Source organism: Thermobia domestica, chromosome 18 (assembly GCF_964235325.1).
Source record: "Thermobia domestica chromosome 18, izTheDome1.hap1.1, whole genome shotgun sequence".
Lineage (NCBI taxonomy): Eukaryota > Metazoa > Arthropoda > Insecta > Zygentoma > Lepismatidae > Thermobia > Thermobia domestica.
Window position 1 is genome coordinate 93,911,268 of NC_137471.1, and position 26,149 is coordinate 93,937,416.

At 33.9% G+C, this 26,149-nt stretch overlaps 1 protein-coding gene across 6 annotated transcripts in view; it reads left to right on the forward strand.

Annotated features, from left to right (window-relative positions):
- Positions 1 to 26,149, forward strand: part of Mp (collagen XV/XVIII-type protein multiplexin) — a 1,211,252-nt gene that overhangs the window by 1,014,854 nt on the left and 170,249 nt on the right. For 5 of the 6 annotated variants that reach the window (XR_014129286.1, XM_081746990.1, XM_081746991.1 and 2 more), the window contains exon 5: positions 23,001 to 23,048. The exons of the other annotated variant lie outside the window; for it this stretch is intronic. Coding sequence is in view for 4 of the 5 variants with exons in the window: in XM_081746990.1 (XP_081603116.1) it covers positions 23,001 to 23,048 (48 nt within the window). In the remaining variant the exon portion in view is untranslated. The remainder of the gene's footprint in view (positions 1 to 23,000; positions 23,049 to 26,149) is intronic. 6 annotated transcript variants of the gene reach the window in all.

The following is a 26,149-nucleotide window of genomic DNA, read 5'->3' on the forward strand; positions in this document are numbered from 1 at the left end:
GAGAAACTAAGATCTGCTTTTCTCGATAATTCAGCTAAAACATTTTATTTCACACTTTTTACAAGAAAGAAAAAGCAATAGCTAGGCCTACATATTTGTAACAAAAGAGCAGATACAAAATATTCTTGATTCTGAAAATTAGGCCTATTCAGAAAATTCAGAGTCCGACATCCAGTCTTATCTCGATTTCTAAATTTTGACAGTAATCCAATACGTGCATGCTGTTCTATAACATTGAAGTAAAAGATTGATAGAACTGTAAACAACATAACAATAAAACAAACAATGTAACAATAAAAGTAAAATAAAATAAAATTCCACACGGGGTTGCCCTAAATGCTATACGCCAACTAACCCCAAGCCCATGTTGTGCAACAAAATCGCAATTACTCAGCAATTATTTGGCATTTACGTTTTATTATTTGAATATCTATAAAAACAAAGTTCAGATCTAATTAATACTATATTAATTACCTCTGTACTCCAAGTAGTGACGATTCTGTGATGTAACGGAGAACTGAAAAAATACTTCAGACTGGCAAAAATACTCTTTATCTAACAGACGCCATTATCCGCAAGTTACAAATTCCATATGAAGGTGGCATCTGTATCCATAGGTCGTTCTTTTATGACAGCAGCAACAACTCATTATGTTAATTAATAAAGGAGTTATATGCAGTTTGTCAACCAGCCCCTGCTGCCAACCAGCTCCGGTGTCCCCTATATTTTTTCTTGTTTTCTGCTCCATGCCTTATAATGTGTCCAACACTATTTCTTCTTTTCCAAATCTTCAGTATACACCTAATTTTCTCCTACCATTTTCGTTTGAAACTTATCCATCAGCTAATTTTCAAGTTTTCTGAAGTTTCCATTTTCCGATTTGCTTCTAGTAGGGCTCATGCCTGACATCCATACAACTTCATACACAATGTGCTTTCATCATCATCATCATCATCATATTATTATTATTATTATTATTATTATTATTATTATTATTATTATTTGTAATTTATTTTCTTGCACATCTCATAACTTTTGTTTTGTCTTATTGCTCTTCATGTTGAATTTTGCTGCTGCTTTCAAGTATCTATTCCATATATATATATATATATATATATATATATATATATATATATATATATATATATATATATATATATAGGTCACTCTTACTTTAGATTTTCAGTGACACAAACTATCGTCTCAGGGATAACATCAATGCATCGTTTCGTGACAACCTGTTCTATCATTTCTGTGATTAATCGATGAAAGAAATGTTGCTGGAATTCCACAAGACCTTCTCTAACATCCATTTCCGCAAGCACAAACAATTAACTAAACTAAACTCCGCTTGCGTGGTGTGTATCTAGAACATCAGAATTCATTATCGCTCTTTCTAACTTTTCAGGTCAGAGTTTACCGAATCTTACTTTAATTAGCTCACTATCGAAAATTTTGTAGCGCAGGGTAATCTACCCTAGGACTGCACAAACAATTCATCTACAGGATCATTGGAATAATAATACAGTTCCAATGGCATTTTATGTATCTTCGTTTTAAAAAAAAAAATCCATAAAATTGCTGTAAAGTTTGTTTGAAAAACTGGAATAATAGACAACACAATGTCTCGAAAAGTTTCGAAAATAGATTTTGAGACTTATTATTACAATCGAACCATAAAACGTGATAGTTAACTAAGATATTCAGAAAACCACTCTGACAATTCCAGTGCCATTCCAGTTAAAGAATGAAAGTCATATAAAAGAATATTTAATCACAGCTCTAATAAGAACTTTTAGTACTATCTTCCAGAAGGATATATCTTAAAAATCATGCACTGAATGCATAGAGTCTGATATATATATATATATATATATATATATATATATATATATATATATATATATATATATATAATGAGTGTGTGTGTCGCCTCTTATTACTCGTAAGAAAGTTGTCATACCTAAAGATAAGACACAAATCTACTCAGGACTTTTATCACGTTGAGAGATTTATGTGTGATGTCAATAGACTAAAAATGTAATCAAAAACATCTAATGCATTCTGTATATAGACACCTACATTCCTCACGTGCTTTTTCCTATAACACAGCATAAAACTTAAACATCCAATGAAAAGGCACAGGTTATTTATATGTAGAGAAATCATTATTAATTAGATCCACAGGACTTTCTCCACCCTAACGAACACTTAAAATTTAAGTTACATTTATTTTCTTATAAAAAGAAGCCCACAATGATTTTCAAATGTTAAAAGATTGATAGCACAATCAGTTTTAAAGGTCTTACTTCTTTAATTTTCCAACACCCATGAATCTTATTTCGGAAGACAATAATACTTCGTCTTTCCACATATCACCAACATATATATGTATTCTCCACACATAGATGTATAAGACAAACAAAATAATTTCTTTCCAGGACAGAAATGATGTAAAGGATTGAAGAGGGGTGGTGGTTCAAGAATGTATTCCTCATTCGAAGACCTAATCTAATTAGGAGTGAGGCGGTTTCTACAATTAATCTTTCACCCCTTCCCTTTTTACATCATGGGGTGAAGTAACCGTTTAAAGGGTGGGTCCCCTCTGGAGACTCATAGATTTAATTCCTTGTTCATCCCTTAGTGGTTGTCTGAATAACAACTATACTTCGTGATAAAGTGCTCAATGAGATAGATAGTATAAAGTTAAACAAGGAAAGGGGTGGGTAACTCAAAGACCACTTGTAGAAGGAGACAGTGTATAAAATATTGACCACCCGACTCTTGAAAAGAATTTAAAACTAGTTAGAAAGAATCACAGTTAAATTTGATTATTTCTTTGTATTCTTCACCTTGACTAACATTTTTATGATATGTTGAGTAACATCATTAGCTTCCAAGTTCTTCCGAGTAGTAGTAGCAAAGTGGTTCACAAGCTTTCACTTGATGTTTCGCCAGGATTTGGAAATGGAATAAATAATAAACGTGCTTTACAATAGAGTAGCTGAAATAAAAGTTACACACCTCAGGGGACATCCCCATCCAGAAGTGGGTTACTTGGTTTCCATAATATTTTTATTTTATGGTTCATTACACTTACTTCCAAACTACGTTATGCATAAATATCGGAAGTCCCATAAAACGGCTACGTCCGTCCGTCAACAGGTGCACCTCAGACATGTCAGAGAAAAAAGCGGTACGAGATAGCGAGAAGCGGTTTTCTGCAATCGATTCTGTGTCCCAAGAACAGATTCCGTTCCCTCCTTTAACCCCTTATTCAAACTGAAAGTAGTAGAAATAGATAATTTCCAGTTTAACGTTGTTTGCCACAGAACAAAGCCCCCAGTAGATAACAAGAAATAGTTTTCTGGAATCGATTAAACGACCCAAAAACAGATTCTGGCCCCACCTTTTCCTCTGTGCTGAAATCGGAAGTAGTAGAAATACATTTCAACTTCTAGTTTCAATGTTGTTCTCCATAGAGCAAAGATAGTTAAGAGATAGCAAGAAATGGATTTTCAATATGAGTGTTTTACGTTTATTTAACTTTCGTAATGTCAAAAATGCTGCGAGTATTCGAAAGTTTAGTACTATCTTTAATTGTATTTGTGAGGAAATGATAGCTGTAACAGTATGTGTTTGTTTATTTATATGAAACACATTACTTGAAAGAGCAAATTGAATTGCTGTATATGTACTTAATAATTTACTGAAAAAGCATATTTACAGATATTTCGACATTTACAAACGTAAAAGCCTCACAATATTTAATTAGTTTTCAGCAAGTGATGGTATATTTACAAGTGTCCACTAACCTTTTAACGACAGATGATTTACTATAAGAAATAAGCTTTCCATAAAAAAAAAAAAAAAAAAGGAAAGGAAAAGAAAAAAAAACTCATATGCCTGTTTCACGGCCAGAGAGCATCTTCAAAGGAACACGTGGGAAGTAAAAAGTAGTTCAAAGGGTGGAGACCCCTAACATCACACACGCATCAAATGGTTTTCGTTTCTCGTTTGTCTGAGTGTTTTGTGGTTTTCTTTCTTGTGGTTCTCCGTCGGACACACATCTTAATTAAGAGCTATTGAGGAAAGACATGGCATAGCAGAGAAGCGGCTGTTAAGTGATGTATCTAATTGGACACGGTTTCTAGAGGGGGCAGCATACTCGTTGTTTAAGAAGTGATTCTTTCCTATCAAACTAAACAGTAGGCACTCCCGACCTTTATACACTGTATTTCTTTATAACGACGTCGTCTTCTTTTTAAAATCAATTCATAAAGACTATCGTAACGTTAGCATACGTATCCGTTCCTTCTACTTTTAGCTGTATTGTTGAACGGTTACTAAAAGTACATATTAAGTACGGTATCTATTTTATTACTATCCAAGTGTAAAGTAGAATGGCTGTTAGTATACATTTTCAAACGATATCGCCCATTTTTTTAGTGTATGGTTGAGCTTCCCAGCTAAATTATAAATGAGATGAATTTCTTTGTTTCTTTTCTTTTCTTTTCTTTTTTTCTTTTTTTTTAACTTTAGCTTCATTATATCTAAGTCTGCCACCTGTCCAATGCAAAATGTGGAGACGCTTTATACAGCTAAAGAGGGAGAAATGTATTAGCGATCCTTTTTCCATAATAATGCAATATAAGTCTTTCTAGTGAAGAGAGAATTATATTCATCTAATTGATAAAAGGAAAGTGAAATAATTTAAATCATACAGGCCCGATGAGCAATTTAAATAGTCAAGGAATATACAGGGTGACCCAAAAGTAGGTATACAGTACTGTACTAATCACCTCATTGCATTTTATATCATTTCTTCTTGTTATCCATCAGGTAGACTTAGTTTCTTTATTATTTGTTCTTAATGCATTTTTCTTATATCTTAAGCTCGGAACAGTCGAAACAAATAAACCCATAAACTAGAATGTTATACTTAATCAATGCAGGGGTGTAGACCTACTTTTAGGCTACTCTGTATGTTACGTCCCTGTCTGCTTCCTGTCGCTGTTGTGATATTTCCTGTTACTTTGAAGGTTCTGTATAATAATATGGAAACTAAACAATAATAATAATAATAATAATAATAATAATAATAATAATAATAATAATAATAATAATAATAATAATAATAATAATAATAATAACAATAATCAATTTTATCAATGATAATGAAAATTAAAGCATATTAAAGACTAGACAAAGCCAGATCGGGGCGCGGGACGTTTTATCCGAAATCAGGACGAATGATAGCCCTAGTTATAGTCCTTTTTTGAAGAAGTAACTTCGTACAGTAAGATAAGATGATCTTTGAACAAATTATAATAAGTAAAGATCCTAATGCCCGCGATTAGTTATATGTTAAGTGCTATTATGTTTCGTTTCCTTATTACAAACCTAAGTTCATCATTAATGACAAGATTCGATAGTTGACTAGTAAAACTAAAATATATATGTCTGTGTCACTCTCACAGCTATTTGTGGCCTCCACAAGACAAGAAGGGTGCCAAAGAGTGCATGAAAAGTTCAGTATTCCTCTTCCTACGACGAATTTGGAATGAATTTGTGAAATAAAGAGATAAAAGTAAGTTATATGTCAACTATAGCGCAAATATAAAATACAACCTCCAGCAGGGGGCCGCGGTGACTCAGTGGTAGAGCGTTCACCCCTGGTGCTAGGGGTCTCAGGTTCAAACCCTGCTCCCGCCAAGTGAACTTTGTGGTAGTCAAACACCGTGTGCATGGTTTTCTCGGGGTTCTTCCGTTTCCTCCCACTTTCTTCATTCCACCATTTCATTCATTACTCATCATCACCGTCTCCTTTATCCTAACAGGCATAACCGTGGGACGTAAAACTCAAAAAATTCATTTCATTTCATACAACCTCCAGCAGTTTCCGAGATAAAACAGCATAAAACTTAATTTGCTTGTACTTCGATGTACTTGCCTTGTCTTGTCTATTCTAAAGTTGAATGGGCATCTGTTTCGTATAAGATGATTGAGCGAATCATATAACGTGACCACAGCTCTGATTTTGAGTTTGTCTCTTTCAGCAGAGAGGCTATATAAGACGGGACCTACTGATTAACGCGGAATCCGAACCACATGAGCTCCCACTGGGAATCGAACCTGGGTCTCCCACGTCAAAAGCGCGTACGCTAACCGCTTAGCCATTAAGCAGCTCTTGTAGATTCTGAATTTATCAATATAGTATAATTCCCATATTAAAAGTCTTCGCTATACTTTCTTAAATTTTACCAAATAACTAAATGAAAATATCAAATTTAGAAAGTGAACCTGATAGCATCTGAAAAGTGGTATTAAATGATAAGATGGCATAAAAGCTTTGAAATGATAAGATGACATAAAAATTTTGAAATAATAATTTTATAGCATAAAAATTAATTTGATTGATCTTCGATGCCCTTGTCTTACCTTGTCTATTGTAAAGTTGGATGGACATCCGTTCAATATAAGATGGTTAAACGAATCATATAATGTGACCACAGCTCAAAACTTAAGGAATTTGAATTTATCGATATCGTAAATTCCTACATTTAAAGTCTTCGCTAAACTCCGCCTCTTACTTTCTTAAATTTTACTAAATAACCGGACGATTCTATCATTATTGGCTCTCCAGTTATTCAGATTATTATCGGTATATTTTCATTCGGTCACACTGCATACAAAACTTCGTAATAGAATGGAAATCAATCAAATGCACGCTTGAAAAATTTCATGGAAATTAATAGACTAACTACATGTAATATACATTTTAATATTGAGTTGCACACATGTATGCCTACAAATAACTGATAGTGTTAGTATATCACTTCTGAAAAATGCTTGATCACAATACCAATTATTTATTAACTGTGAAATGTTTTTCTTTAATATTTATGTTCGTCCAATACAAATATAAAAAATAAGTGCAGTGTTAGAACTAAATTACATTTTTTGAACTTTTAAAAATAACGTTCATAAACTATAAATGAGTCATTTTACTATTGCTTTGTGTTGTGAGAAAGTTATTATTATTATTATTATTATTATTATTATTATTATTATTATTATTATTATTATTATTATTATTATTATTATTGCTTTTTCTCTGTAAATGCAAAGTGTTTTAGAATTTTCTCTAAGTGCAGAATTTCTGCTATTTTCACATTCAGTGGATAAAGTGCAAACCGTTCAATCGTTCTTTCTGAATTGATGATCTCAAGCAAATTTTGATCGGTTTCAACCTGGGAAAACTGCTTTCTCCAGATGCTACAGTCATGTTGATTGTCAAAAAAATGCATATATTATGTGTTCTTGTGTGTATTTGACAAGCCAAGAGTAAATTTTACTGTAGCACGGGGTCTCTTTATGTTGGAAGCCTGATTGCATTTTGTCCAATCGGGCCTTCTTTTGCACAACCATTGCACATTGCTGCAATGTGTATTTCTAAATAGCGTATGCGTGACTTCCTTCACGATGGTATGTACCCCATTCCACGGTTCTGTATGTTCAAATAACACGTGTACGACCCTAGCATTGAAGCTGTTCCTATTTTGTCACATGTCCATATGCACTTTTCTCTTATTTTGATGTGAGGAATCGCCTCTTGTAGTTTGTCGGTACAGTTTATTATTTTATAGTATAAAACGTGTCCGACGAAACATATCGTATTTGACGTTTCATTACTACTACTATCGTGGTTCGAAAGTAAGACATGCTTCAATACTAATTGTTCACTCTCACTTAACGTCTGGGATTTCTATGTATTCCTTAAAACATTATTCATTCTTTTTTTTTTATAAAGTATTTCCCGTAAGTATTGAAACGTGACTTACCCAGCGAAGAAGTTGTCACATACACATTAATCATTCTTCATTTAGCTGTCTTATGTTATTGATAAGCAACGACTAAGAATAATCATTGACTTTGTCCAGCACTTGAATGGCAGGAAAATGCTCTAATCTCACCTTGATCTCTCCGCCTCATTAGTTTAGAACGTCAGTTGGACTGGAAGCGACAGTGAATATGTTAGGTAAGGACAGCAGACATGCACAAGAAGCTAGCTCATTTATTTCTATACATTTACTAAAAAGGTGTTGCTGGCTACCGAATACGTCAGTCATCGCGAGCTGTTTCAATCAGCTAACAAAAATTAATTGTATCAATCGGGCCAGTAAAAATAAGAGAAAAATCAACTAAAGCATTAAAGGAATATGTTTATCCTATCTATAACTTCTTCTATCTTTCTATAACTTATCTATAACTTAATTGAGGCATCTAACTAGAGACCTTGTGTGTATAAGTTATTCTCTCACCACAATGCATAGCTACGGATTGCAGCCAATTCTAATGTACTTGAGTACTAGTGTCGCTTTGCTTGACTAGTATTACCCACGAGATGAGACGAGAAATACGTTTTTTCACCTCGTCTCGTCTCGACTCTCAACGAATTTTTGCTAATCTCGTCTCGTTTCCTGAATAATTCTTTCTAGTTTCACCCCGATTCTCAAAGAATTCTTTCTAGTCTCGTGTTGATTCTCGGAAAGCATTTGTCATCTTTTCTCGTTCTGTAATTTTATATACAAAATGTATGCCCTTTTTTTTTTTTAATTTCGTCTAGAAGTTATCAGAATTCTACTGCATCACGAAAGGTTCACGAAGGTTATATTACAATATGTAAACCATACTTATTATTGAAGTATATCATATAATGACTTACGTATGTTTAAAGTTGGTGAACATTCTTCATTGTTTTTGTCTAATCACTTGATCATTCATAATTGTATATTAGAATCATGTAACACTAAACACTGGCGAGAAATTTTGCGTCTCGTGAGTAATTATCCCTCCCCCCCCCCAACTGCTGAACCAGATAGCAAAAGTTAATCGTATCAATTTGACATGAAAATAAAGGAGTAATCAACTAAAATATTATAGGAATATATTTAATCCTCTAACACGATCTATAACTGAACAGAGACATCTCTTTAGAGGTCATCTTGTGCGGTAAATTATTCTCTTATCATAACTCGTATCTACAGATTCCAACCAATTCTACTCTATACTGGAATAGTAGTATTGCCACCTCTTGACTCTGGATGTTAGGCTAACTTCACTATAGACTATATATTACCATAGCACAGAAATTAGTGGCATTGAGAACATATCTGGAGTAAATAAACCTGTAACTTACCAAAATTAAAATAAGTAGTTGCATATTATTTTCAGCCTATAAATTTAATGTTTTAAAATTATTATTATTATAATTATTACTGTATAATATGTATCATTAATATTCTTAACTCAAACCTTTTTAATTATAAAGGACACTATATTCTGCTTCGAAGTATAGTAGGGTCTACATTGTTTTTGTGAAGATATGTATGAAGGAAGCAAATCGCTTTTGAACCTCCAAGCAAGTGTTTGCCTTGCCTTTTAGTTGCTCGCACTTCCAAAATAACAGTTATCGCATACACATAATACAACTGATGTATAAATGCATGGTTAAACTCAGCGTATTTCTGAAATATTTTATCTTTCGCATAATGAGTCTAATTAATTGTAGGGTAGAGGTTATAACCCCAAAACCTTGTTGCACATTATATTTGTGCGTAAGATTAACATAGCTGTATTAATAATCAAACCACAACAGTTCTATTTTTAAACAAGTACGTGCACAAAATACATGCACGTGTATAAAATTACAAACAAATAATAATAAATTCCTAATGCGTACATAAGATAAATGATTTGTTAAACGTTGAAGCAAAGAATAGAAAAATTAGCAAAGAATAAAGACACTATAAAGGAATTTCTCTGTTAAGTTATATATTGCCGATGCTACAATGAAATGTGTACCTATTATGAATCTTGAGATAAGTTTATTGACAGTAGATTTACGAATACAATGTAGTCAATGTATACAATGGTATCATGAGAAATGCAAAACCGGTATTACAAGTTTTCTTACCTTGGCAAATGCGAACTTAAATTTCGTGAAGAATTTGGCATTGACATAAGAAAATACTGTTAACTATATCAGGGGCATAGGACGCGCGAACCATGCGTGTGGCACGAACTTGAACGTATGTGTATGTGATATATGGATTAAAAAGCTGTGATCACACTAACAAGGGTGACGTAATAAGATGAATAGCGAGGATCTATATGTACGGTATGACGATATATCCGCGCCTAGTACATGGAAGTGAGTGTGTCCATGATTTTGGATGGTGATGTAAGAACTCCGCCCAGTTTACCTGCTTGTGTTTGAGCAGTGGGGAGTCCAACATCTTGTACTTCCCAACTACATAGAAGCAAAAATATTAACATGGTTAGAAACTTTAATATTATTATTATTATTATTATTATTATTATTATTATTATTATTAATATTAATAATAATAATAATAATAATAATAATAATAATAATAATAATAATAATAATAATAATAATAATAATGCATTCATCAAGATTCTGATATCGTAATAACGGGTGCTAAGGATTTTTCTTAGTTAAATTCTAATTCGCATTTACGACATATTTAAGTAATTATTTTAGACTTCCCAGCTATGCTGTGCATAAGTATAAGAAGTGTTATAGAACGGTTGTGTCCATCTGTCTGTCGACAGGTATCAGAACAAAAATAGTAAGAGGTAGCCAAAAACGGATTCTTGATGTCGATTCAGGCCGTAGAACCTGCCTTAACCCTCTACTCAAAGCGGAAGTAGCAGATATCAATCATTTCCAATTTCAGTGCTGATCACCACAGAGCAAAGATGGTTATGGGTTGCGAGAAGGAGTTTTTTTTTTTTTTTTTTTTTTTAATGATTTACTGTTATATAAGAAGAATAAGTTTTCTCTCTTTGCTAAAACCAAAACTAGTAAAAATTTACTATTTATTCAAGTTTTAATAACTATTTCTATAGAGAGAGAACGGTAAAAGGAGGCGACAAATATTTTTATGATGTGGATTCAGACTGGGACGGATTCACGGGAGTCCACCAGGTCCAGATCCCCCCCCTAAAAAAACTTCCTAACTCAACACTTTTTCAATAAAACTATAGTTGTTCAACAGGAATATAATTGATGCAGCGTGAAAATTTGATCATACATTTCATCTGTAGTCTTTCTCTTATAAAAGCAATCTAGTTCCATCATTTTTTCCTCTAAAAATATGGGTAGAAGTATTTTACAATTACTTATCGTCTTTCAGGGTATATAATAATACCCGTACAATACTTCATAGACGTAGTGGCTTGTAGTGTTGGACCTCCCTCCCAAGTTTGCAACTCTCCCAACAAAAATTTCTGGTGCGTGCCTGTTTCTCAGAGACAAAAGTAGTGAGTTTCTACTGAAAATGGCGGATGGATAAACTTTTCAAAGCAATTTTTAAGGCGTTGGTTTATCAGAATCCTGTTTACATATTTTCCGTCCGAAAGACAAAAATCTAAAGAACTTCTTGATGGATCAACATTAATTTTGGCCAGAGTGCAGAGGGTCGAATGTTAGAAGCGAGTTAGTTGATGAAGATGATACTCAAACCGGAAGTAGTAGAAACCAACCATTTCTGGTTTTAACGTTGATCGCTATAATAGCTATAGAGTAAGAACGGTAAAAGATAGCAAGAGGTGGTTTTCTGCAATGTAGAAATGTGGTACTTCTTTCGGTTTCAATATTAATTAAGAAAATAACACGCCATACAAACCTATCTCCCTCCCGTGGTGTAGTAGCCTATATGTGAACACAGTTTATTCAAGTACAGTGAAACCTCTGAATAACGGACTCCGCTCGGACATGAATTTTTGTCCGTTACTGAGAGGTGTCCGTTACAGAGAGGTTGCAGAAATTTAATTACCCACAATGGCAATTGTATACATTAATAAACAGTAAATGCATTATTATGAGTGTAAATACGTAAATTTGAATATGAAAATACTCTATTTAGTATGTATTTAAATTACTGAGAGGGATGAAGGAGAAATTCATTTCTGCTGGGGGGTGTGGTAATATATTCGTATACAGCAAAAGATAATGCGTGTATGGTAATTTTCTTAAGTACATATTATCACCCTGTAAAAAGAATAATACATTAATTCAATTGTTATCTATGAAATTGTCGGGAAAGATGCAAGGGCCAGAGGAGAAAGGACTAAATTTGTTACGGAAGGGAAGATCTTTCACATGGAATTCTTGGCCTTACGAGTGACCCTGCATGAGTGTTATTGCTTATTGAAGGTTTTTTAGGATTTCCACCAGAAAGTAGTTTATTGCTGGCAGAAAAAAAAAAAAGAATGTCAAGTTCAGCTTGAAGCTGTTCTGTTTGATGGTTCATCAGGTCTAGACTCATGATAGAAACACTTATGGGGAAAAGACTTTTCTGTCTACTGTAATATATCGCAGAACCGAGAATAATTTCTGTCCGTTATGAAGAGGTTATTGAAACGTTTGGGGGGAAAAGAACTGTCCGCGTCCGTATCTGAGAGTGTCCGTAAAAGGGAGGGTTTTGTTCCGTAAGAGAACCTATACTTTAGCCAGGACCTATATTTGTGCCCGTATTATAGAGGTGTCCGTTAAGGGAGGTTTCACTGTACTGCTAAACCACAGAGTCTATCGTGTAAACCTTCTAACCTTCTGAAGAACGGCACTATATCCTATTCTGGTTAAAGCAATTTAACCGGGATTAAGCGCATCCTACTCGCAAAAGTCATGTTTTACATAATCTTCCCCCCTTCCCAAAGATTTATTAATCAATTTTATACATCCCAGTCTAGTATGTGCCTCGCCAAGACTTGTTCTAATAATAGATATGCGGCGATCTGTATATGTTGTAGAGGTTTAATGGTTTAATGTTGTCAATGGTTTAATTGTTATTACAATGATTTAAACTTTTTTATTAGGTTACTTTTTTGTTTGTTTGTTCGTTAGAGTCAAATCTTATAACTTAAATTTCACGCACTTCTGTACTAACTCGAGCTCTGAAATTTTGTGCAGATAAGTAAATTCGAAGACAATGCATTATTTGACATAATTGTTGCTGTAGCTGATGTTATACTGTAAAATTATAAAATGGATTATTTCGAAATAATTATCGAACGCCTGTTTGTTATGTAACCAGGACTTCTGAGAAGTTTAGTTAGTTGCAGCCTACTAGGCGTTCTGTTGACTTAATATCAACAAATTTAAAATATTCAGTCAAGAATTAACTGAATCTGGAAATATCTTAATAAAAAGTATATAATAATAACCGCAAAAAAAACTTTTAAAACAATGCTTTTATATGATGCAATAAAAACGAGTTTTGTGTGGGTGATAAGATGAAGGAAACACTAAAAGCATTGGGCGGTTGAAGTGTATAGTTTTTTTTTTCCTGGATATCACGCAGGTGGTTTGCTATAATTCATTATAATCAATCGCTTCCAAAACTTTTAGGCTTATTCAATTTTTTGTTGTATTTCACCAAAAATAAAATAATAGTTTTATTATTATTATTATTATCGTGTACTAATAAAGGAAAAGTAATAATCAGAATTTGCTGAACTTAGCTTAATATAACTACTTTTAAAAAAAAAACAATATACCAGGAAAATGAATATTATTCTTTAGTACGAGTAGCTTTATTTGAAAAAAACGTAAAGGAATTCATTTTGTAAACAATTGTGTATTCGTCGACTCCTTGAGGCATCTTCTTGTAAGTCACGATGCGTCTTAGAGCAATATGTGCTACAACAAGAGCAATGAACTGATTGCTATTACATAAGACTCCCGGCTCTTTTCAAAGAAACACGTGCGTCTCTGAATGTGTGTGCATTGCCAACAAACCAGCTACTGTTCTTATAAGGCGTTTTAACTGAGAACTTCACAAGAGTTATCAGAAGGAAACCAACACACATCAAGGAAGCGCATCTTCTTTCTGCAGGAGGAGTGGTGTGGGTGAGTGACATTTTGAAAGCTCTCTTCACTTCTTCAGAACACTCTACTTTGAGTAACTTCTAAGCAATCATTCTTTCTCTCCATATATACGAACGGATGTAACGAGACATAATTGGACATTTTACGGACATTGTCTAGACAGTTTTTGATATGGCCAAAGAAGCCTTGTTTAAATATAGGGTCTTCAAAGAGTTGTATCTATATTCAAGTGATAATTCTGTCTTTCTTAGATTACCTCGTCAAATTTCAATGTCCATGTACCACCCAGTAATGAATTCAGACATCTTTCACGCAGGAAGAAATTGAATCTTTAGGGGAAAGGTGAGATTTTTTTCCTTTCAGTATTTCTACTTTTAAATTACCTAATGAAATGTTCTAAATTTTCCGGTAAAAATATTTCTCCGGAAAAAAATCCCCTGAGCTTCTTCCTGAATTCATCTGTATTATCGCCACATACTAAAACTATGTCCATGAAGCCCACAGTTTTTATTTTCCTGGTCTGATCCTTTATTCCGGGACGATTTTTTTTCAAGTTGTTACTTGTTGCTGTTTAAGAGCACGATGTTTCAGTGGTAGAGTGTTCATTTGTGGCAAGAGGAGTCCCAGGCCATAGTAAACAGCATCTTGTCCATGAGTTTTTCTAAGTATTCTCGTTTCCTTCCACATTTTCATACCATCAATTCATGTCATGATCATTCACTTCTATTAACAATCCTTTTCTTTGAGTCAAAGACTTCTAAACGCAAGACTGAAAGATTTCATTTCAATTGTCGTCAGTATTGCCCACGAGACGAGACAATAAATTTCTCGTCTCGATTCGTTGAGACGAGAAGTACTTTGTTTAAAATTTGAGACGAGGCGAGAAATTTCATGAGCCTCGTGAGCAACACTACTTCATCCAGTCTTAGATCGCAAACTGTTTAAGTGATATTATATGATTTAAAATTACAATACAATATAAAATATACTATTAAAAATTTATAAATTGATAAAATGATAGTACGAAAATAATGAAAAGAGTTTATCACCATCATTACTCAAGATACTCCAATAGTAAATATGGTTTAAATGTTGTTATATTACACCTTTCGTTGACCTCTCATGATGCGGAAGCATTCTGATAACCCCTAGATGAAATTAAGGAGGAAATATAGTGCATCAATTTTGTACTCGTATATTTACAAAACGAGACGAGACAATTTCGAGATAAGATATATATAACCTTTTTGAGAATCAAAACGAGGCGAGATTTTTACAAACTTCGGAGATGAGAGTTAAAAACTTTATTTCACGTTTCATCTCTTCTTGTGACCAACACTAACTGTTCTATGTTAATATATTCAAAATTATTGCACAATAAAATATTATCCTATCATGTTTTCGAGAGTCTAGTTCAATATTTTCATTTTCAGAACTGTCTTGAAGTGACAAAATGGGGAAGTAAAATAAAATTGTTCAGGCTATGTTCAAATGAAACATAATAATAGTGATTAAGTTTTCAACTTCTTTGTTCTACTAGTTGTTCTAGAGTTGAACTTCGTTTTTTTTTTTAAAAAAAAAAAAAAAAAAAGCTCTTTTCATCAGTACACTAAAATTCAGTGTTGGCTCTTGAAGGAAGTCACATCGGTAAAAGAAATAACATTTTATCCGTACAAGTTAACAGGAGAAAGCTTATCTAGTGTACTAATTTGTATATTCAGTTTCTGAAGCTGCAAGAGAGCTTCCTTCATGTAGTGATAAAATTTCATTTTTGAGCTTCTGCCGAGAATCGAACCCGGCTATCTGCGCCGAGGGCTAAGTTACATCAGTAAGCTCACTCATTTACATCATGGATATCGATTCTAAAGTCCGAGACAGAAGCTGTGAAACTCCTAGATCAAGGTCATCACTAGGAGACAAGAAAACAACCATTGCAAATTGTGGTTTCAGATTCCCATATGCTGAAGAAAGTTTAGAAAAACATGATGGATCATGTGAGAAACCATCTTGAGAATGATTGCTTATATGTGAAACACATTTTATTGCTAGGGACGTTCAAATCAAACCGAGATTTTTAGTTTTATAAGTATAGAAAAAATTAGGTAAAATCGCAGTTATAATCGGCAAGTGAATCTTATTACTGATAGGTGACGCACGTGTTATCAGCCAATCCAGGGACCGACACTCAAAACGGCAGACAGAATTTTCTATTGTTAGCTCAAGCCTGAAACAGTGGGTGGTAATAAAGTTTCTCCTCAACAGAGGCATAAAACCCGAGTAAATCTACGAAAAACTTAAAGCACAATGTGATATGAGACACTCACCCTCAGTAAGACATTTATCTATAGTGTCGGATCAGTGACGAATTCGGCTGTGATAGTTCTTAGCCCAAAGCAATTATTCCGGTGAACATTAGCGCATGGAAGTCTGATTCTGGATAATTGCTGCACAATCTGTCGTCAAATTACACAAGATATGAACATTTCTGTGTGAACGGAGATTATAATTATTCACAAATATCTACATTTTCGAAAAGTTAGCATATCCTGTGTACCAAGGCAGCTTTACACTTTTGACCAGCACGGACGATTTGAAGGAACATTTTGATAAAGGGCAGGATTTTCTGTATCGCATCATTACATGTCCTGATGACAAAGGGAAGCGGACTGCCCCAGGTTAGTCAGATGGTTCAGGTTTACTGACGAATCTCCCTATATCAAACCTATCTAGGTATTAATTAAACAGTTATCCAAACATTAATTAAATGATGGGATAAATGCAATGAGGTAAGTAAGAAGGGGGTTTCCGGGCATTAAGCTCCGTTCAACCATATATTATAACAAAAATAAACAGCTACGGTCCTAAGACATATATACAAATATCTCTCATGCCCGAAAGTTATATTAGTTTAGATGCTATAACTACTTTGATAAAATTCTGTATGACACCGCATAAATATATAAATGTAACAGAGAAGTGTGTCGAGAAATAAATGCAGTCTCCATTTCTTGACATTTGTTTTTGGTTTTATCAGTCCCAATGTCTCGATTTCATTTCAACGCCCCTCGTGTTACGGTAATTAGTTTTCTCATTATATGATGGTTGCAAATTTTATATCAATATATACCAATATTAGATCCATCAAATACATGGAATATTATAACCTCAGGTTTTGACAGAACAACCTGACGATTGGAAATATAACTCGTTATCCTTTTTCATTTGTTTTAGGTGCATAATTTTGTGATGTCTCGCATAGAAGTGTGTCATTATAGTCAAATAAGTGTACTTCAGAGAGGAAAAACTCTAAAGTGTTACACAAATTTTCTTTAGTTAGTAACACTGTGTAAGTCTGTATGAGCGTCAACTTGCATCGCACAAATCTTTCTGTAGTTGCTCTCCCGTCTCCTTTATCTTTCATTCTCTATATTTTCCTTGTAGAAAGAAGAAAAAAAGCGTTCTCCAGCTGTTCATTCAGTTTTCTTGTCGCGTGGTCCTGTGACATTATTTATATTCGTCTGATTCTACACCAGCGATCCATTTGCTTAAGTGACTCTGGCTTTCTTCCTTCTCCGGAGTTTTTATCTCCCAGTGGTGTAGAAGAGCTTGAGATCCATGTATAATCCACATTGGGTCCTTTGACAATTTCCGATTCTCTCTTTACTATCCTATGAAATGTACAGAGTATTCCAAAAGAGGCGTTGTCAATAAGCTATTATACCGTATAATAAATACTTCTACAATCTTATTAGCATCTAACCATAGATGATGTTTACAGATGAGACACATAACGATCGATAGATTCATTAAGCTGAACAAAATGTTGTGTGTGGGTGTAAATCCTCATGCGTAATTTTCGACAAAATTGAGAAACGTAATAGTTTGATACCATATCATCATAATCACGTCATCTATTAAGGTGAAACTTATACTAACGTATAAACTAATCAAGCGTTTCATTACGTCAGTAGCAAGATCTCAGTGCACAAAATGGCTAATGAGATATACCCCCAGATTATGATTAACTCTTAAACTTTAATTTTGGCTTAATTGTATGGCAATCCTAATCTTAGATTTTATTTCGAGTCAAGTCCAATTTTCATTTCAGTTATATAAGTTTACGAAACATCAGAAAATAGGGAACTAAGTTTACTTGTAAACAATTGTATGTAAAGAACTAGATTATGATGTAAACACTTTGTTGTATTACAATTATATCCGTGAATTCTCTTATGCGCTGATGACAGCTTCAGTTGCATAATTAAAACTCATTACGGAAAGCTGGCACAGACATACTTCTTACTTCCTAAATTTCGAAATTTGTTCTGGAATTTCTGGAACCCAGACTCAGAAAGTTTTATTACTGTACGTGGTTGTACGTCACGTCCACGAACTTTTAGATTATCATCCTTAGCTAAGACTTAGATATAAAATCTCAGGTAAGTTTAAAGATAGCGTGCAGTGGTATTCAAAAAACAAACGACGCGAGATCTATATCCGTTTTCATCATGAATATAACTTAGAAAAGTTCTATACTCTGCGTTTATATCAGACTTCGATTTAAATTATAGCAGAAAGAGACTGATATTTCTATATGTAAAACAGTATTCATTTCAAGTTTAAACCGCCGATACGAAGAGCATAATTGTTGCAGGACTAGTAAAGGATTATACTTACTTAAGGATAAGTAAAGGATAGGATAGTAAAGGATAGGAAAGTAGACATCATTAGCTTCTGAGCTAATAAATCTACCAACAACAAACAACAATCGAGCACGGAATTGAAATATTCATCATCATCCATGCGCGCCGACTACATGGGTGCTTCGCGCCTCAAGCCCCATTGAATTTTTTAGTTCGAATTAACTTCGAAATTATACTTTCATGCGACGCATAACAAAAAGAAACTATAGTACATGTGATCCCAGATTAATTTTTAGATTGAACTGTATCCGTTTGTGTTTATTTTTTGACTTCATGAAAAAATTTGATTTATTTCGGTGTAGAGAGTGTTAATGAACTACTGACAAATGTTGAGAGATAATTCCTTACGTATGCACTTTACACCACAGATCCATATACAGTATATATAAAGAGAGAAAGAGTTCATATGGATCTGTGGTGGTGCATACTTTCAGAGAAAGGACCATCCAAAAGCGAGGAAAAAATCAATTGCAGCACGGTTATTTAGAACACGAGGACAGTGCAGTACTGGTCCATATCGATATAAAGAAAGTCACACGAACACCATCGAAAAATGAGTATTGTGTCAATGAGCAATAGATGCGCAACGGATACTTCACATGGTCTCATAATTCCCGAAACATGCTTCCAACAGAATAGAATTCTCAGATATGGATGTACTTAAAGGTGGGTCCAAAGTAGTCGAAAGGTAAGCTTTGGCAGCAGCGAACACGAAATGCGTCGACAGGAAGTCCAAAGTGTTAGGAACCGTAAACTTTGCTTTTCCTTATGTCCGGAATAACATGTGCTGCGATCTATGTTTTTTCACGCTTTGAACGGCTTTAGGCCGCAAACCATGCACTTTTCCCCATATTCCCACATGAACTTTTTTTTTCTTATTTTGATAGTTCATTACAACCCTGTAAATAATGTACGTTGGATATATTAGAACATAATGTGTTGTATGTTTGTGCATTCTGTTGTGTTGTTACGTGTAAAATGTAATTTTATACTCAACTAGAAAGATGTGTTGTTTTTAGTACATTTCTCATCGTATATTGCTTTAGTATTATGTTTATTTTAATTTATTGTTATTTTTCTCTTTCTGTGTGTTTTATTTTTTTCTCCATTTTTATATTATTACCCATTATTTAATCTGTTACCTTGTTTATTCTTTCACTGCAGTTATTGTTTATAAAATTTGTGTTCCATTGTGATTTCTTTTTCTTCTTGTTCAATATTGTACACACAATGTATTTATATTTTATTTCCTGGTAAACATATGAATTTTATGTTTGCTTTCTTTATTTATATTTTCAAATGTTCGTGTTCGAGTGTATGTGTTTGTAATTAACATTTAGAATGATTGTGATTGGAAATGCTGATTGTAAATTGTACAATCACAAGCAAAAGTCAAAAACCCCATTGAATAGTTTATTTTTTTACAATGGGTCGGAATAGCTGAAACGAGGAAAACATGTAGATCAATGAACAAAACTAATGTGTACAGTATGCTTTTGATGGATTGGGGTTAGTTTTCAAATTAATATTCCTGAAAATCATTTTCTAAGCAAAGAGATTTAGAAATTATTGGTCCTAAATTTCCTTACATGTCGAAAAAATCTTCATACTGAAAAACTTTGATATATAGAAAACAATTATAACTACTAATAGATCGAACGAAATTATAGTAACAGTGTTAATAATCTCATTACGCTGATGTTGTCATCTGTCATTTTGAAAATTGTACAAACGGTGGATGGCATCTTTCAAACTACAACTTTTTTTGATACCAAAATGTATTACAATGACACATTATAGTAGCAGTTCCCTTTTATAGTTGGTCACCTCACGATTTCCTGATTCTTCTTTCATGCCTATATAATAGAATGATTGCTACTTTAATAATACATGCACACAAACGATTATTAATTTCACAACCATGAAACACAACGACGGTTGTTATTTTGTTAACTTCAGGTCATTGGGATTTCTACTGCATACGTGTAGTTGTACAATATAATTTTGCCTTCGTAGAACGAGATATTAAAAATCTACTTTCGTCACTGAATAACATGGAGGTTTTACGTGGTCCTTAATACATGGCATTGCGGTTTAGACTTTCATAATTGTATAAGACATCAGTTGTTACCTTGTTAATATATGACGTTGCGATGTCTACTTTCATAATTGTACAGTGTATTCGAATGAAAAAATACGAATAAGAAAATTGAATAACTCGAAAACCAATAGTGATAGAATCATTCGGGTTTGTTTTCCGGAAAGAGGAAATACTAGAATTTTATATTCACCACAAAAAAGTACTCAACTCTCCTGATTCATCTCCACGTGTGTTCCTTTTGTTACTCGGCAAACATCAAGGCGGTACTCAACCTCCCTTCAGGTGTTGAGTGACATTTGAGGTGTCACGAACCCACAAACATCGATAATTCTTTGTCTTAAATAATTCAAATTTTAATGTTGGGTCTGGTATTAAAAAAAAAGTCTTCACTCACTCTCAAAGAAAAAAGTCCAGAGAGATGAAGTCGGGCGATCTCGGAGGCCATTGAATTGGACCTCCCCTCTCAACCCAATTGTTCCGGAAATGGTTATGCAGGAATTCTCTCATTCAACGGGCGTAATGGGGAGGAGCAACGTTTTGTTGGAACATGTACCCTGTAGTATGCAAGGTACAGCATAATTTTCCAACATTGCCAGGTACGTTGCTTCTGTAATTGTAGCCTCTTCAAAGAAGAATGAACTTATGACAGAATTTTCAGTCAACGTACACTTCACGTTTAATTTTGGGCTGTTACTTTCATGTTCTACAAACTGATGTGGATTTTCCTTACCTCATATCCTGCAGTTATGCCTACGGAAGGTGACTTCATCAGAAAAAGCTACTCTTTTAAAGAAATCATTGTTCTTATCAATGTGCCATTGAATATCAACAGCGAATTCAGATCACAAGGCGTATCATTAAACTGAACTTTTCGAACAAGCTGTAGCTTGCAGACTCTGAAACGTAACCTTTTCCGCACGATATCATGCACAGTCATACGCGAGATTCGCAGTTGTGTACTCACGCCCCTTATCGATTTGAGTGAACCTCGCTGAAAAGCTTCCCGAACCATCTCCATTTCTTCATTGACGGTCCCCCCTCCCCACTGCCTTTCTTGTTTGTGCCATCTAAGAACGCAGTGATAGTCTGGTGGTTCGTGTTCATATTGTTGTCTAAATCTTCTCTGTACGGTTACAGGGGACTTGAATTCTGCGAACTGAAAACAGCACTTCACTTTCTTACGAGCAGTGAAGGACACCTTTTTGCTCACGAGTAATGCGCATGCGTGAAGTCCTGTTGCGTTCAGTTGTTTGCAGGGCATAAAATTCTATTCTTTCCTCTTTCCGAAAAGCAAAACCGGACTATTCTATGTATTACTATGAGTATTGGTTCTCGAGTTATTCAAGTTTTCTATTCTTATATTTTCATCTGGACACACTGTATAGCCTTGCAGCTTTTACCTTCTTAATATATTACATTACGATTTCTACTTCCATAATTGTAAAACAATGCGATTTTTACCTTCTTAATGTATGAAATTACGATTCCTAGTTTTTTTCATAATTGTATAAAATAGTGGTTTTTACCTTTTTAATATATAACATTACGGTTTCTACTTCCATAGTTGTACATGGCGGCTTTTACCTTCTTAGTGCATAACATTGCAATTTCTGCTTCCATATTTGTAAAATAAGGAAGTTTAATTTCTTACCTTAATATATGGTATTACGGTTTCTACTTCCATAATTTTATAATGTGACAACTTTTACCGTCTTAATACATGTCATTGTAGCTTCTGCTTTCATAATTGTGTGACCCTGAGGTTGTTACCTTGTTAAGAACATTAATATATATATATATATATATATATATATATATATATATATATATATATATATATATATATATATATATATATATTATTTTGGTAATTGATAGAGTGATGATTTCTACTGTAAGAACTACATCATAAATTCTTCACACTTAAAGAATTTGTTGCCTTAGTAAACATAGCGATTTTCGTTTGCAATTTCATTATTACAAAAGCGACAATTATATTTCTATGGCTTATGATTGCAATTTCTTTCTTAATAAACGTTTAGCATTCTGCTACTATTTTGATAACCACATCCCACTACTTTTTCAGCTTTCACAACTATGACATTGTGGCTACTATTTCCATAATTACGACGCAATTTCCATTATAATTGTAATACAATTATGAACTTGCATTCTCGGAAAGATAACGGAACAGTATATGTAAAGAAAGTACTTAGGCATTTATTATGGATTTAATTTTGATTTCATATTTTTATTTTCTTATATTTATTTCCAGGGTTTTGATGGCTCTGGGGACGATGAAGATATTAATTTTGACGATTTAGTAAGTAAATTTCCGTGGTTCGGGATGGCTTCTAAACTAATAAACTTGTGTTCTTTCCAGGGCTGCATAACACTTGTTAATTTATATCGTAACCTTTTTATTTATTTATTTATTTATTTATTTATTTATTTATTTATTTATTTATTTATTTAATCAACTGATGGTTGAATGGGACAATGTAGATTTTGGTGTTGTCTAACAGATTAACAAAATATACGTTTTCAATACTTTTTTAAAAAGGTTATCGGGATTCTTACAATTTAACTTACTGATATGAAATATACAACGTACGAAATAAGGATTTTGGACTTTCTGGTAACATTAATATCTATGCATGGGGTAATGGTTGTATGTGTTGTTAATTAATGGGAAATATTAGCTAAAGAATTGTTGAGAGTAAAATAGTGAATCGATTTAAAGTGTGTAATATCGAAGGGATGTATTGTAGCAAATATGTTGTTGTTTGTAGTCTATCTATACGTCTTAGAAAGTTGTAAATTTGTTGTTGTTTTTTTTTTAATAGTTTTAACTACTTCCTATATCTGTAATGTAACGGAAAGAATAGGTATTGTTTTAGAAAATTAAAATCTTCTGTTACTTCATTTGATTATGAGTAAGCGCCCATGGTTTAAGTAATGCTGCCTTAAGAATATAACTTAAAGTTCGCAATAATTTTATAAATTAATTCGCACTGCGAGAAACAAGATCTATTTTTAGGCAAGCCAAGAAAATCTATATCGAAAAGAGCATTAATTTAAAGTACCATCTCGATAGTAATGGGAAATGCTGTGTGAGAAAAGAATATTTTGAGAAGAGAATTCATACTTTCAGCAGTCATTGATAACAAAGATTAGAAGAGCAGTGTCTTTCAAATTTTCTTAGGGTAATGGCACACTATTTTATAAAGTCTTAACGTCGCATCACAATGAAAAAAAAAGTTATGGTAAAAACAGTAAAAAGAATCACGCGAAAATAAAGACTACTGAACTGTTTGCAGTAAGAAAAACTACATATCCTTTATCATACGGAACCAATAATGCTTTACTGCTGTACATATTGCATAAAAATTGGGGAATGTCATGTATAAACGACACAGTATGTTAAATTCACCATTACCCATGAAGATGTTAACGGGTTGACTTCATTAAGGAACATGGCCGAGATAATTGCTCTAACAATCTATTGCAAATATATTGTTCAACCTTCAAAACACCTTGTAACAAAAAGGTACGGCAAAATTTCAGGGGTGGATTCCTTATGGGAAGACAAGTGAAAAAAGTTCGTATGTCGGGAAATGCATCGTTACAGAGTTACGGCATTGAGCCGCCTGAAAAGGTGAAATAGTCACATTCTGGTCGTTCCTTATATATTCGCTTTCGTTCAAAAGTTATTGTGTGAAGCAATGACCGCACTAACATTACAATCTAGCAAGGCTCACTTACGTGATCTTAATAAAGCAATTCTTACTTTTGCCAACCGCCTAATATTTCTCAATAGGATTCTTAACTATTAAAAATTGGCCCCGCGTAGCGTAGTCGCTTACGCTCTCGTCTTTGGTGCGAGCGTTCCCACGTTCGATCCTCGGTGGGGACATTCGGTCCTAAAAAGTGTAAAAATCTTTTTTCAAGCCAGCCATCCTGAGTGAGGTTTCCTCATTCACATGGGCCACATACCGGGATGGTACCTAATATACAGGTCCCAGAATGATTCCTTCCTTTCCTTGGATAGTGTGATCCCCGAGGAACATCATTTCTTATACGTGACAGACTAACATGACCATAGATGCCGAAAATCCGAAAATCTAATTCTTAATCCACCTTAACTTTGTAAACCTCGTATGAGGGTGAGTGTCGTGGGATTGAACCCTTACAAATATTTGATTTTTATATCATATAAAATATGTATTTCGGTATGTCTATGGTTCGTACAGCACAAGATTCCATACGAGACATTTGTTGTCTTGATCATAACCATTCAAGGGTTCTCCCTACGTCCTCCTCCCCCCACTTTATTGAATGTTAATGAAAAGCATGAAGATAATAGTGAATATTTTGAAACAAGTAGCAGTGTTACTTGTACACCACGTAAAAAGTTTGGTTGGTATGGCACATAATTTTCTTAATCAATATTAAAACAGGAAGTGGAATAGATTTCTAACGAATGAAAATTAAATATATTCTTGGGACACTTAATTGATTGCAGAAAACCACTTCTCGACCGGAAATGGTTGATTTCTTCCATTTCCGGTTTAAACAGAGTGCTATTCTTAGAACGATAAATCGATTCCAAAAAAGCCGCTTCTTGCTATCTCATCCTTTTTGCTCTATGTAGATCAATATTGAAACCAGAAATTGTAGTGGCTTTTTATCACTTCCGGTTTTAGTATAGAGTTAAAGATGGAATGAAACGTATTTTTGGAACGCTTTATCGATTGCAAAAAACACTTCACGATATCTATTACCGTTTTTTCTCTACAGCGATCAACGTTAAAACTGAAAATAGTTGATTTCTGCTACGATCAGTTTGCGCATCATTTCCATCAATGAAATCGATTCCTAACACTCTAGTGGTTCTCAACCGATGTGTCGCGACTCATTGGTGAGTCATGCCTTCTTATAGGATGTGTCGCGAAATTTTGGAATTTAAATATCATGAAACATTTAATAATTAGCTAAAAAAAAAAAAATCAATTTAAGGATAGACTGTGCCAGTAAATGTCCACAGCTACAGTAGCAATGTTCAGTATTACATAGAGTTACTACTTTAGACATTTCTAGTCTTACGCTATTATAATTTATGTCATTATTAATAAAAAAAATCAAATAAGTGTATTGCGATGTCGTAGATATTCAGCAAAATATGTCAAGATCCTTCGTGCCTAAGCGGTTAGCGTACGCGCCTATGTCGTGGGAGACCTGGGTTCGATTCCTGCCGGAGCTCACGTGGTTTGGATTCCACGTTAGTCAGTAGGGTCAAGTCTCACATAGCCCCCGTGCTGAAAGGGGCGTTAAACTCAAACAACTCAACTCAGTAAAGTGTGTCGTCGATCAGGTTGAGAACCACTGTTCTAACTAAATTTGGCAATGATCTACCGAGTAGTT